The 12,298-nt window shown below is 58.7% G+C and overlaps 2 protein-coding genes across 4 annotated transcripts in view; one reads left to right on the top strand and one right to left on the bottom strand.

The window, feature by feature from the left end:
* Positions 1-91: 91 nt before the first annotated feature.
* Positions 92-1,947, top strand: GDF1 (growth differentiation factor 1). Its single transcript, XM_059160579.1, has 2 exons — positions 92-480; positions 1,113-1,947. The coding sequence occupies exons 1-2, from the start codon at positions 156-158 to the stop codon at positions 1,895-1,897; spliced, it is 1,110 nt and encodes a 369-aa protein (XP_059016562.1). The 5' UTR covers positions 92-155; the 3' UTR covers positions 1,898-1,947.
* A 361-nt stretch (positions 1,948-2,308) lies between these two features.
* The window catches only part of UPF1 (UPF1 RNA helicase and ATPase), a 222,477-nt gene continuing 212,487 nt past the window's right edge, over positions 2,309-12,298 (bottom strand). For all 3 annotated transcript variants that reach the window (XM_059160565.1, XM_059160563.1, XM_059160564.1), the window contains exons 16-24: positions 10,187-10,304; positions 9,633-9,789; positions 8,850-8,992; positions 7,522-7,696; positions 6,999-7,080; positions 5,458-5,619; positions 5,107-5,324; positions 4,708-4,830; positions 2,309-4,175 (exon numbers count right to left, since the gene is read on the bottom strand). In XM_059160565.1, coding sequence (XP_059016548.1) covers positions 4,711-4,830; positions 5,107-5,324; positions 5,458-5,619; positions 6,999-7,080; positions 7,522-7,696; positions 8,850-8,992; positions 9,633-9,789; positions 10,187-10,304 — 1,175 coding nt within the window. In that variant the 3' untranslated portion in view covers positions 2,309-4,175; positions 4,708-4,710. The remainder of the gene's footprint in view (positions 4,176-4,707; positions 4,831-5,106; positions 5,325-5,457; positions 5,620-6,998; positions 7,081-7,521; positions 7,697-8,849; positions 8,993-9,632; positions 9,790-10,186; positions 10,305-12,298) is intronic.

Below are 12,298 nucleotides of genomic sequence, written 5' to 3'. Positions count from 1 at the left end.
TTCAGGACCGCGGCCACTTCCCTCGGGACCCTGACCCCGCCCAGTCCCAGACCTCCGTCCGGGCCCCTCCGGGGACCTCGGCCCCGCCCCCAGCCTGCAAGTCGAGGGTGCCCGGCGGCTCCTGAGCACTCGTCCGGCTGCTGCCAGCGAGGAAAATGTCACGGCCGCGCTACCGTCCTGGCCGCCGCGTCCTTTTCCTCCTCCTGGCCATGCTGCTCCCCTCACTGCCCCCAACCCGCGCCCCAGCGCCCCCGGGCCCCGCCGCCGCCCTGCTCCAGGCTCTCGGGCTGCCGGACGTGCATCGGGGCGCCCCCACGCCTCGGCCCGTACCCCCCGTCATGTGGCGCCTCTTCCGCCACCGGGACCCCCAGGAGGCCAGGGTGGGCCCGCGGCGGATGCCCCAGGAGACCACCCTGAGACCGTGCCACGTGGAGGAGCTGGGGGTCGCCGGAAACATCGTGCGCCACATCCCGGACCGCGGTGAGTAGGGCCCGTGCTGGCGGGGCGTGTGCCGGGGAGGCGGAGACCCCGCTGTGCGCCCCGCCACGAGCCTCCAGCGCCGCGTGGGGGAATCCAGAGCACCTCCGAATGTCCGCACCCACCCCGTCCAGCCCATGAGAAATCTGGACCCGCCCGCACTCCATGGCCTCTTCCCCGTGGGCATCTGCGGGGACCGGTTGGAATGGTCCCAAGGCCAGGCTCCCTTGCACTGGGCAAAGCTCCTAGCTTGCAGCTGAAGCCCTGCCCCCACTCTCCTCTCCTTCCCCCCGCTGTTTCACACCATTTGATGCCTTTCCTGCAGATACCACCTCTCCAGCATCGCTTCCCCAGGGGCCCCAGGCATCCGTTCATCTCTCGCCCTGCCTGGGTTCCGCGGGCAGGCCGCCCTGCACCCGGGCCGGGCCTCCTCTTGCTTGCAATGGATGCCCTGCCCCCCACTCCCCGCCCCCTCACCCGCGCGCCACTTCACACCATTTGACGCCTTCTAACAGTTGGCGCCCCCAGCCCCGGGGGCTCACCTTTTCCCGGTCCGCAGCAGAAACCCCCTCGCGGGCAGGCAAGGCAGGGCGCGGGGGCGCAGCGCGAGCCCAGCCCTCTCCCTGCCTCCCCAGGTGCGCCCACCCGGCTCCCGGAGCCCACCTGGGCCGCGGGGCAGTGCCCTGAGTGGACCGTCGTCTTCGATCTGTCCGCCGTGGAACCTGCAGAGCGCCCGAGCCGAGCCCGCCTGGAGCTGCGCTTTGCGGCGGCTGAGGCGCTGGCCAGCTGGGAGCTGAGCATAAGGCAGGCGGCGGAGGGCCAGGGCGCGGGCGCCGGGCCGGTGCTGCTCCGTCAGGCGGTGCCCACCCTGAGAACGCCCGTGCGCGCCGAGCTGCTGGGCGCCGCCTGGCCCCGCAACACGTCGGCGCCGCGCAGCGTTCGCCTGGCGCTGGCGCTGCGTCCCCGGGCCCCCGCCGCCTGCGCGCACCTGGCCGAGGCCTCGCTGCTGCTGGTGACCCTCGACCCGCGCCTGTGCCACCCACTGGCCCGGCCGCGGCGCGAAGCTGAGCCCGCAGTGGGCGGCAGCCCCGGGGGCGCGTGTCGCACGAGGCGGCTCTATGTGAGCTTCCGCGAGGTGGGCTGGCACCGCTGGGTCATTGCGCCGCGCGGCTTCCTGGCCAACTACTGCCAGGGCCATTGCGCACTGCCCGCCACGCTGACGGGCCCCGGCGGGTCGCCCCCGCTCAACCACGCCGTGCTGCGCGCACTCATGCACGCGGCTGCCCCCAGCGCCGGCGGTCTGCCCTGCTGCGTGCCTGCGCGCCTGTCGCCCATCTCCGTGCTCTTCTTCGACAACAGCGACAACGTGGTACTGCGGCACTACGAGGACATGGTGGTGGATGAGTGTGGCTGCCGCTGACGGAGCCAGAGGGGGGCCCAAACAATAAATACTGCGTGGTCCGCTCCCCAGTCTCGTCTGGTCACGTAAGGGTGGGAGAGGAAGCAGCCACCTCCACCATCACCCATTGGTGGGACAGTGACCCCAGTGACCCCACCTGCCCATCTTTGCCAGGGCTGGGGTCCCAGATCCCCATCCCCAGGCAGCCCATCAACTAACCCACCCAAGAGCCCAGGAGCTGCCCACTGCAGGCCCAGCTGCTGCCAGTTGCAGGGGCCAAGGTCACCCCCGCCCAACAGCCTTGCCGCACAGATCTGGTCATTCTCAGCTTTGCTGTCCAGGTGACCCCAAGGCTTCCAACCAGCCAGGTCCCCAGGCCAAGTGCTCTGCTATTTCCCTGCAGTTCATCTGCCCCGGTGTGAACACAAGAGCTGTTTATTAAGATTTTATTGGTGACAATAGAGCTTAAAACAAATCGACCAGAAATCAAAAGTTACATTGCCTTGGTACAGATGCTCCTCAATCTGGAAAATGGAACTGCTGCTATGAAGGTGGAGAACAAAGCAAACAGCACAAAGCGGAGGCAAAGCATGCCAAGGACAGACAGGGCAGGTGGGCGGGCGCAGGTGTTGCCCACGGGGTGTGTCGCACAAGGGGTCATAGCGGAAACCTATCCAAACTCTATGCCTCTATGTGGCCTATCAAAAGAAGGGGGAAACCGAAAGCCCTACAGCAATGGTAATAAATAAGAGGCCTTGCCAGAAGGAAGGTGGCTTGTGTGTCCCCGTCTCCCAAGTACAAGCTGGAATCTGGAGGCTTCGATAAGGGCCAGTGTCGGCCTCACAGGGATGGGGAAGCTGGAAGGGGGGCGGTGTAGGGTCACCAGGGCCTAGGTAGGCAGGGGATGGTCCCCAAAGAGGTGGTTGTCAGGGAGACTACTATCCCACCACGGGGTGCAAGGAGCTGGGGGTGGCTCTCCCTGCTACAGCAGTTCCTTGAGTCCTGGCCCAGACCCCACAGAGGCCCCCTCTACCAGCTAAGGTGACAAACTGCTCCAAGCCCCTTCAGCATAGAACCCATTTTTTTCTGAAACTCCTTTTCCCAAAAAAAGCAGAAATCACCCCACCCCATCACAGCTGTACCCACAGGCAGAAGGTCTCCCAACTTGGAGGGTGGGGTAAAGAACAAGGTAGGTGGGGCGCTCGGCGTGTCCGACCAGCCACAGGGACTGTGGGTGCCTCCTGGGGAGACGGGTCCTCTTGGCTGCTGTCTTCCACCAAATCCTCAGGAAGGACCCCGGGGAAGAAGCCTCTGGTCAGGGAACCGCCACCTCCCCACCCTCTGGCCTCCCGGCCAGTCCTGCCCAAGGCCCGGCCCAGGGTGGGTGGGGCACGAGTCCGCGGCGTGTGGGAAGCACGTTGCTTCTCAGAGTCCAGCGGAGACTGGGGCTGCCTGGCCCAGGACGAGACTGTGCTCTCTCACCGCCCTGACATGCAGGGAGAAGCCGCTGGAAGCTAAATCTGAAAACAAAAATTCTCCTCGCGATCCCGTCAAAGGTGTTGATCCTAATCTTGAGATGTGTTGCCTTGTTTAAACTTCGTTTCTGGAAGCTTCTCGAATCTCCCAGGTCCACCACTAAGATTTGAGAGACAAACTCAGGAAAGTATATTTTTCAGTACTCCTTTGAAAGAATCTTTAAAAAACAAACAGAAAAACCCCAAAACACCGTGTTTTCTTTAAATGAAACCCTCTTAGAACACAGGCAGCGTGACCAGGGCAGTTTCAGAGCTGGCGGGGACAGAACCCACACCTCCGCGGGGATCTCCCGGCACGGCCGCCCCGGCAAGGAGCCTGCTCGGCACAGAAATGCGAAGTTTTTCCTGCTAAAACGTAGTCCCCTTTCAATAAAAGAGAAACAGAAAGAAAAGAACAGAGGAAAGGGCTACTCTGAGATGAGGGTCTTCCTCCCTCCGCCCTGGTCGCAGACCCAGGTGTGGACGCGGCGAGCGCTGGGCCTCCTTGGCGAGCGGGGCTGGCAGGGCTCGCTGGCGGGCGGTCCTCCGCGGCCGCCTGCCTCCCGTTCTCCCTTCTCCTTCTCCTCGCCGCCGCGGGCCAGCAGTGGGCGCTCGCTCTGTCTCGGGCTCCTCTCTCCCTCGGGTGCTCCTCTCCCTCTCCTGTTGCTCACAGTGGTGCTTCAGTTTTAGCAGTGGAAAACAGGTATCCATTTATTTTTATTTTTTATTACCCAGAATAAGATGCTGATGGACTAAGCCACATAGCTTAGCTCTTCCGCTGCCACCTGCAGGGAGGGAGGAGGGCAAGGGGCCATCAGAGCAGCTCAGGGTGGGGGGGCCCCGCAGGTGCAGGGCTCCTCCCCCCACTCCACTGTGTGCCTGTGAAACGGGACCTCGGAGGCTGGCCGGGCACCCAGACTAGTGACTCCCCACCCAAAGAGAAGGAAGCCAACCACCCCACTCACCCGGCACACACACGGGTAGAGGACCCGGGCCCAGGTTTACCCAGCTCTGGTCATACCACATTCAGGGGAATCCTATGTCAAGGTCTTAATGGCACCGTGAAGCCCCTCGTGCAGAGGTGCCCCATGTAGCTGCGGCCAGGACTCCCACATCCACCCCTTCCTCACGGAGCTCCAGGACTCAGCAAAGGACTACCATGTAGGGAGCTGGGATGAAGCCCCTATTCCCCGGCCACCACAAGCAGATGCACAGGACAAGCTGGCCTCCTGGGGACCTGAGACCCCTACCACACATTTCCCTGATTTCCCATCATGTCCAGATCCCAATAAAGACCTCCTGCAGGGGTCAGCTTGCCTTCTAGTACTGGGACAGCCCTGTCACTCCGCCGTGCTGGTATGCCCGCTCCCCTTGGTACGTGGAGTCTTGCGACAGTGCCACATCAATCTGTGACTTAAACTCATCACCAAGGTAACTGTCCTGGAAAACAAAATTGGGGAGATAAGCATCCCCTTGGAGGATGTGCTGACATCCTTCCAGCCTCAAGAACCTACCCCAGAGAAGGATCTGAAAACCTGGTTCCGAAATCTAAGTGGCAGGAAACCCATATGGGTCACATCACCATCCGACACAGGTCATCCAGCTCCGCTAAGACCCTGTCGTCCCCCTGCCAAGGGCGGCCAGACAGAGCGGTGCTCAGGTCTGCAGGGGTGAATGTGTGGGCTCAGTCCCAGCAGCCCTGCCCTCCCTGCTCACCTGGGACAGCTCGGGCTGGGAGAGGCCGGGCTGGCTCATCTGGGAGGGCTGGCTCATGGAGATGTAGCCCTGGGTCAGGGCGCCCTGGGAGAATGGCTGCGACGCCACGTCTTGGCTGGCCTGGCTGTTGGGGAGATTCGTCTGGCTGGGTCCAGGGAGCCCAAAGCGGTTCTTCTGACGCCCCCCACGACCAGTCTTGCCTTTTGGGGTACCCCGGCCTGAAAGACAGCAGTCCAGGTTCCTTGAAGGAGATCTGCACCCAGCCGACAAGCCCGGCTGCCCGAAGCCCAGATGTGAAAAAATTTTGGTGCCAGCGTGCTTTTCACGACGAGCAGCCACCCGGCGGCTCACCTGCGGCCGGCCCGTTTGCTTGTCCGAAGTACCCTGGCGGTGGCATGGGGGGCATGACCAGATTGAAGGGGATGGGAATGTTCATGGCGGCCACGTGGCTGGGGCCCGCGCTGATCATGCCAATCTGGTCGTGGGTCTGGAAGTACATGTTTGAGGGCCGGCCTGCAAGACACAAGGTAGACGGCGGGTGTCACCGCCACATCCCACTGCGCCCACGCCTGGGCCACGAATGAATGCTGAGGAGCTGGAATGTCACTCTCATCCTGCCGCTGCTGTCACAGGGTTTCTTGGTGCAGCCTGACAGCAAAGCCACTGTAGTGATACAGAATCTCACGACTCGACCCCCACTCTGGACAGCCTCCCAGGGGTGGCTCCTGGGAACAGGACTTTTCTCCCAGGGGACTGGAGAATCCCTGGCCTGTAAGCATCCAAAAGACTGAAGCTGTGATGCATTTCCAACTGAAAAAAAAAAGTTCTTTAAGCTCACATTACCTGCACACACACACACACACACCCCCACCATAACCACCAAAAGCAAGAAAACACCTAAGTGGACAGACCAGTGGATCCCACTGAAAATGCAGGCCCCCAGGCACCCCCGGGCTAGGCTAGACTTGGTCTTTGTCAGTGTCTAGAGCTGCCCAAGGGCTGGGAAGTCAAAGGGAGCCAAGGCAGGACAGCATAGCCTTCTGGTCCGCCCCCCGGGGCCGAGAACCTTAGCTGGATCCACAGGGAGCTCAAGGATGAAAGACGGGCCCAGTGTTCCTACACGGCAACTCCCTGGATGTGGCAACATCTGTCACTTGAGCCCAGCAACCAGAATACAAGGGAAGCAGGGAAAGGTGGCTTGCCTACTTCACAAGTGAGAGGAACTGCTGGGCTGCCCTGGCCCCAGGATGGCCACTGAACCCACAAGACGACAAAGCTCAGTGTAAAATGCAGGCTTGTGGCACCAAGCACCCAGGTGAGCAAGTCACCCTCTGTAGAGGCTGGTGCAAGGAAGGGTCCCAGGGGACAGGGACCTGGGGGATGAATGGGAACCATCTAGACACCGGCTCAGGCAAGAGGAGGTGCTGCACACAGCAGGGGTAAGGCTCAGCCCCAGGACAGAGACCCCATACAGGAGAGCAAGCGGAAATGGGAAGGCCAGTGAAACGGGAACCGAGTCTGTGGGCGGCCTGGAGAGCTACAGGGGGGCCCCCCTAACTGAGTAGGTGAACCAAGTGTAGGGTGGGTAGGGAGCACTGCGCCCTGGGGCCCGGGAGCAAACAGAACTACAGTATTTGCTTGCAAACCTCCACAAGCAAAGCTCTGATAGCTAAGAAACAAAAACAAAATACAAAAAACCACAACGTATGTAGACACTGACAAAGACCAAGTCTTTGATTTCAGACAAGAGAAGGTGAGAAGGTGCTCTGTCAGGCAGTTTCTGTGGACGGAGGCTTGGGAGGTCACCCCAGGAGTGACAGGGCCAAAAGCTGCAGGCGTGGGAACAATCAACACCCACAGGGCCAGTGCACTCCCCCGGAGAGCAGACTCACCCTGGCTGCTGCGATCGTAGACCGATCCGGGGATGATGGCCTCCCGAGCATCATACATGGCTGTTGTCATGAAGCGGGCTCCCTGCAAGGGTTCGCACAGGTGAGGAATTTACCACCTTGACACAAGAACTCTCTCAAGCTCTGGGGGCCAGGCCACGCCAAGGCCGAACTCCAGGCCGACCCCAGGCTTGCTGACTGCTGGGCTCTGGGCCTCGCCCACCCCTCCTCCACTGGCCTAGCCTTTGACACTGAATGGATCTGTCTTCGGGCTTCACCTCAAACAGCACCAGCTCCTAGGTCCCCCAGAGCACCCTGGGTTCACAGGGTTTCTCACTGCCCAGTCCACCTCCTAACTGCCACCCAGGACTTTACAACCCAAAAGGCCAAGTTGGAAAGCTTCGGAGACACGGGACGAGAGAGATCCGTGACAACAGGCCACACGGACACGTGTGACTGCCCTCAGCTCACACTTGCGGGGAACAGCAGCCCGGCTGGGCCCCCGACCCCGCCCGCGGCCGCTCACCGGATTGATGGTGTTGACGAGCTTCCTGGGCTTGCTGAACTGCATGAGGCTCTCGCGCAGGTTGTTCAGCGGCCCCTCCACCAGCACCTTCTGCTCCTTGTAGTAGTTCAGCAGGTGGTTCCAGAGCGGCTGCTTGGACAGGGCCTTCGGGTTGCCCACGATAATGACCCCGTACCTGCAAGGTGTGGCCACAAAAACAAGGCATCTGAGGCTCTGCATGGTATGCAGACCACCACCTAACACAGTGAAGCAAGACAAAACAAAAGCCCCAAATCCATACCCAAGGTCACAGGATGCGCTCCTCGCGCCCCATCTGCCTCCCTGCCCGGGCGCCCAGCCTGCCTCCGACAGCGCCATGAGCGCTGGGCCCAGACGAGCACACTGCTGTCACAGTGACCTGGTGCTGGAGCCCACCAGGCAAGCTGTCCCTAGCGCACCGGGCGTATCTGCAGACAACTTCGGAGGTGCCCAGACATCAAAACCCCTCCATGAGCAGAGGAGCTCAGACGAGCCTCCTTGTTTGAGCCACGGGTTGGCCTTCTGGGAAGTCAGCCGCAGCCCCCAGCAGGCTCTGTGGCCTCGGGAAGCCCGACAGGCCAGGGCACAGACCTCAGTGACCAAGCCGGGGACTGGCTTCTCTGGTGGACGCTCACCCCACCCAGCTGTTTCAGGACCCCCATACCCCAGGGCTGGCCACCAAACAAGACAGCAGCCTAGAAGGGGGAGGCGGTGACAAATAACCACCAATGTGCCCTGACAGGGAAAGGAACCAATGGAAGAAGCGAGCCTGACTTCAGGCTGGTGTGGTGGTAGCTGTGGTCTGGTTTTACTCAAAGGTGACGAAGAGCCACCTTATTCTCTCTAGGCCCCCTCTGCTATCATCATCATTTCAAAACATATTACATTCTAGGGCTAAAAACATAGACAAGACCAAAAGATAAGATTCAGGGATTAACTGTCTTCACAGAGATACAAACTGCACTAGTGGGTTTTGAGCTTAGGACAAAAGGGCCTAGATGACCCTGCCCACAAAACTGAGGCCACACAAGCCCACCAGGACAGGAAACAAAGGCACCTCGTCGGGACGACTTCTCCCTAAACTACCTCTTGGGAGCACTCTGAGCTCTGGCACTGGCAAAGCCCAGTGACACCCACGTGGGGCCTGAAGTTCAGCTGTGGTGGGAGGAGAACTGGAGGAGGCAGCGAACCAGGCCAGCAGCAGCCCTTGGGCAGACCCTCCCAGCTTCAGGGAAGTCAATCTGGAACTCCCGTGGCAGGAGGGAGGCACCTGCCACCAGCAAGGCCCAACAGGACACAGTCCTCCATACCTCGCTCTGGTCAGGGCCACATTAAGCCGCCTGGGGTCATTTAAAAACCCGATGCCTTGGTGCTCGTTGGCTCGCACACAGGAAAGGATGATGAAGTCCTTCTCTCGCCCCTGGAATGCGTCCACACTGGCGATCTCCACCTCCTACAAGGGACCCATGGTCGCAGTCAGCCAGCTGGCTGCCTTTAAGAACCCTCAGACTGTGGGAATGTTGTTGGGATGAACTGTCCAGTCCCATCAAGGAGCCTGGGACCTGAAGCCTACAGAGACCCCAGCGCCAGCCTCCAGCAGCAAGGAGGGAGCCCCTCTGACTGGACCTACTCCCCCTGGGCTTTCCCGGTCCCCAGCCCCTCTCTCCTGGCCTTCCCATGCTCTGGTTGTTTTCTTAACTGTGGCAATTTGTTTCCCAATAATAAAAGCACACATCCTTGCCGCAAAAGCCCTTAGACGGCACCCAAGTTAACAAAACAGAGACCACCTGACATGGTCACTTGGGCACTACTTCGTGTTTTGGTTCATCTCTGCAGAGAAAGAGAATCCTGTGGTCCCGCACCCTTCCAGCACACAAACCCTGGATGCTTCACCCAGACAATGGTGCAAGAGGGAACGGCATTTTCATGACCATGTAACATCCACCATAAGGCCAGAGGGTAATCATACTATACGGTTCAACTTGGAAGTATTTTCAGTTTTGCTCTGAAAACCATCCTGAGAAAAATCCAAAGGGAACACATGCCCTCCCAGGACGGCGGCAAGGGCCGCAGGCACAGCTAGGCGTGCGCACCTGGTAGAGCTTGGTGTGCAGGGAGCCGCTGAACTGCATGTACTGCACCAGGTAGGAGCGCTGGCCCTCGTACGGGGTGATAATGCCGATCTGGTCGGGCTTGGCCCCTGCCTTCAGCAACTTCGTGGTGATCTTCTCCACGTTGGCAGCTTCCGTCCTAGGAAAACCCACCTTTCAGTTCCTCAGCTGCCCCCGCGGGCCTGGAGACCGAGGCCGGAAGCCACGGGAGGTGTAGGGCAGTTCCACGTCCAGGGCAGCCCTGAGAAGGCTTTGCCTGCTGCGCCCAGAGCCAGGCTCCCCACCATTTACCAAGGGAGTCAAAGGAGATGGGGGAGGCTCACACGTGGGCTTAGCAGTATCTGCTCAATAGAACACACATTGAAGATGCAAAGTGGAAACAGCTGCTGGTTTAAGTGTCTACACACAGCGGGGACAAGGAGGGCTAGGAGAAGCTTCAGAACCATGGCAGAAAACGAACACATGGGCAGCGGCCAGTGGCTATTCGCCAAGCTGCCACTGAAGCCGGCAGACACCAAGGGCGAGTCTCCGCTTACCTGTTCAGGTAGGAGGTGCCTGAGCTAGCGATCTCCTCTTGGCCCTGGGTCACGTAGAAGAACATTGGCTTATCAGGCTGGGGCCACTGGAAGTCAAACCCCTTCTTCACTCGGTCCGCTATCACCAGGGAGGGAAAAGAGGCAACACTTCTCATTAGAGAAGAAAGCCACTGCCCATTCTGACTGCATACAAAGGGAACAGTGCAGAAACCCGTGCTACAGCAGTCAGCAGCAGGCTTCAGGCAAGAGACCCCGGTCAGTGGGGCCCTGAGGGGGCCACCCAAGCTGGTCCAACTGGCCTGAAATGCCCCGGAGGGAGTGAAGCTGTGCATTCCAACACCCAGCTGCGCACTGCACAAAGCCGGCTCACTCCCTGAACGTTACCTCCCCGTCTGGTGCTTTCTGTGGCCTGTTTAAGAAATCTCCACCTACCCCAGGGTCATGAATACATTTTTTCTTCTAGAAGCTTTACTGCGGTGCCTTAAAGGACCCATAAATCCCTCCAACTGGCTTTTGTGGATGACACTGCTGAGTCCATCTCTTCCTGTCACAGACCAAAGTCTTCGAACAGGTGGTTCTGCCCCTGGATTCTACCTTGGGCACTGTGCCCACACTACCTGAGCAACGGCAGCTCTGTAGTAACTCGGGACATCTGGACGTGTAAGCCACCACCTCCACAGAGCTCTTCATGTGCACCCTGGCTATTCTGGGCCCTGTGTATTTCCTTATAATTTCAAAAATTAGCTTGTCCATTCACTTGCCCCACTGACCTCTTTGGGAATTGTGGAGCTGCATCTAATCTATAGATCAGCATGAGAAAAATGGCGTTTTTGCATCAAAACAGCCTAACACCAATGATCCACTTTATGTCAAGCTGAGAAAGAGTCCACGTCCATCTCTATCCTTCTAGCGAGGGCAGTAGCCAACAGGCTAGCTCAGTGGCACATTAGCCGAGGGGTTGCTGGAGAATGTTTGACCACTGGGGGTAGTGGGGACAGGGCTGGTCTATTACAGCCTTCAATTTCTTTCCTTTTTTTTTTTTTTTTTAAAAGATTTTATCCATTTATTTGACAGAGAGAGACACAGTGAGAGAGGGAACAGAAGCAGGGGGAGAGTGGGAGAGGGAGAAGCAGGCTTCTCACTGAGCAGGGAGCCTGATGTGGGGCTTGATCCCAGGACCCTGGAATCATGACCCAAGCCGAAGGCAGACGCCTAGTGACTGAGTCACCCAGGTGCCCCATGGCCTCCAATTTCTGTAGTGCAAATGCTCCCGCCACAGCTGATGTCACGCTACCCCAAGAAGGGGTCTGGGTGGGTGCCAGCACTGCCTTGGGCAGGGGCCACCTTGGACCTCAAGGGTACTTCTGGGAATTAGGCTGTACTCTGGGTTCAGATTCTAGTTATTCAGATGTGTTCACTTAGAGAAGACTCACTAAGCTGAACACTTAGGACTTGGGCACTTCTTTATACTTTAATGAAGAATTTAAAAATGTGTACTCAGGGTGCCTAGGCAACACAGTCAATTAAGCTTCCAACTCCTGGTGTCCGCTCAGGTTATGATCTCAGGGTCGTGAGATCAAGCCCCGAGTTGGGCTCTGAGCTCAGCATGGGATCTGCTTCAGATTCTCTCTCCCCTCTCCCTGTCCCTCCTGCTCATGCTCAGTCACTCTAAAATAAAAAAACTTCGTTATTGTTTTTTTTATTTTTTTAATTTCTTTTCGTTTTTAAAAAATTTTTATTTATTTATTTGACAGAAAAATAGCACAAGTAAGCAGATCAACAGGCAGAGGGAGAGAAAGAAGTGGGCTCTCTGCTGAGCAGGGAGCCTGATGCGGAACTCGATCCCAGGACCCCGGAATCATGACCTGAACCGAAGGCAGCAGCTTAACCAACTGAGCCACCCAGGTGCCCCTGTTATTGTTTTTTGAGGATTTTATTTATGTATTTGGCAAAAAGAGAGTGAGAGAGGGAACACAAGAAGGAGAAGCAGGAGAGGGAAAGCAGGCTTCCCGCCAAGCAGAAAGCCTGATGTGGAGCTTGATTCCAGGACCCTGGGATCATGATCTGAGTTGAGTAAGACACTTAACAACTGAGCCATCCAGGTGCCCCTGA

This window comes from Mustela lutreola, chromosome 2 (genome assembly GCF_030435805.1).
Source record: "Mustela lutreola isolate mMusLut2 chromosome 2, mMusLut2.pri, whole genome shotgun sequence".
Taxonomy (NCBI): Eukaryota; Metazoa; Chordata; class Mammalia; order Carnivora; family Mustelidae; genus Mustela; species Mustela lutreola.
This window is presented reverse-complemented; position numbering and strand designations above follow the sequence as displayed.

Bases quoted from the DNA above. Each gene is read 5' to 3' on its own strand.
- GDF1 (XM_059160579.1), top strand. From the start codon at position 156: ATGTCACGGCCGCGCTACCGTCCTGGCCGCCGCGTCCTTTTCCTCCTC. The intron at 481-1,112 runs GTGAGTAGGGCC...CTGCCTCCCCAG, and splicing joins GCGCCACATCCCGGACCGCG to GTGCGCCCACCCGGCTCCCG.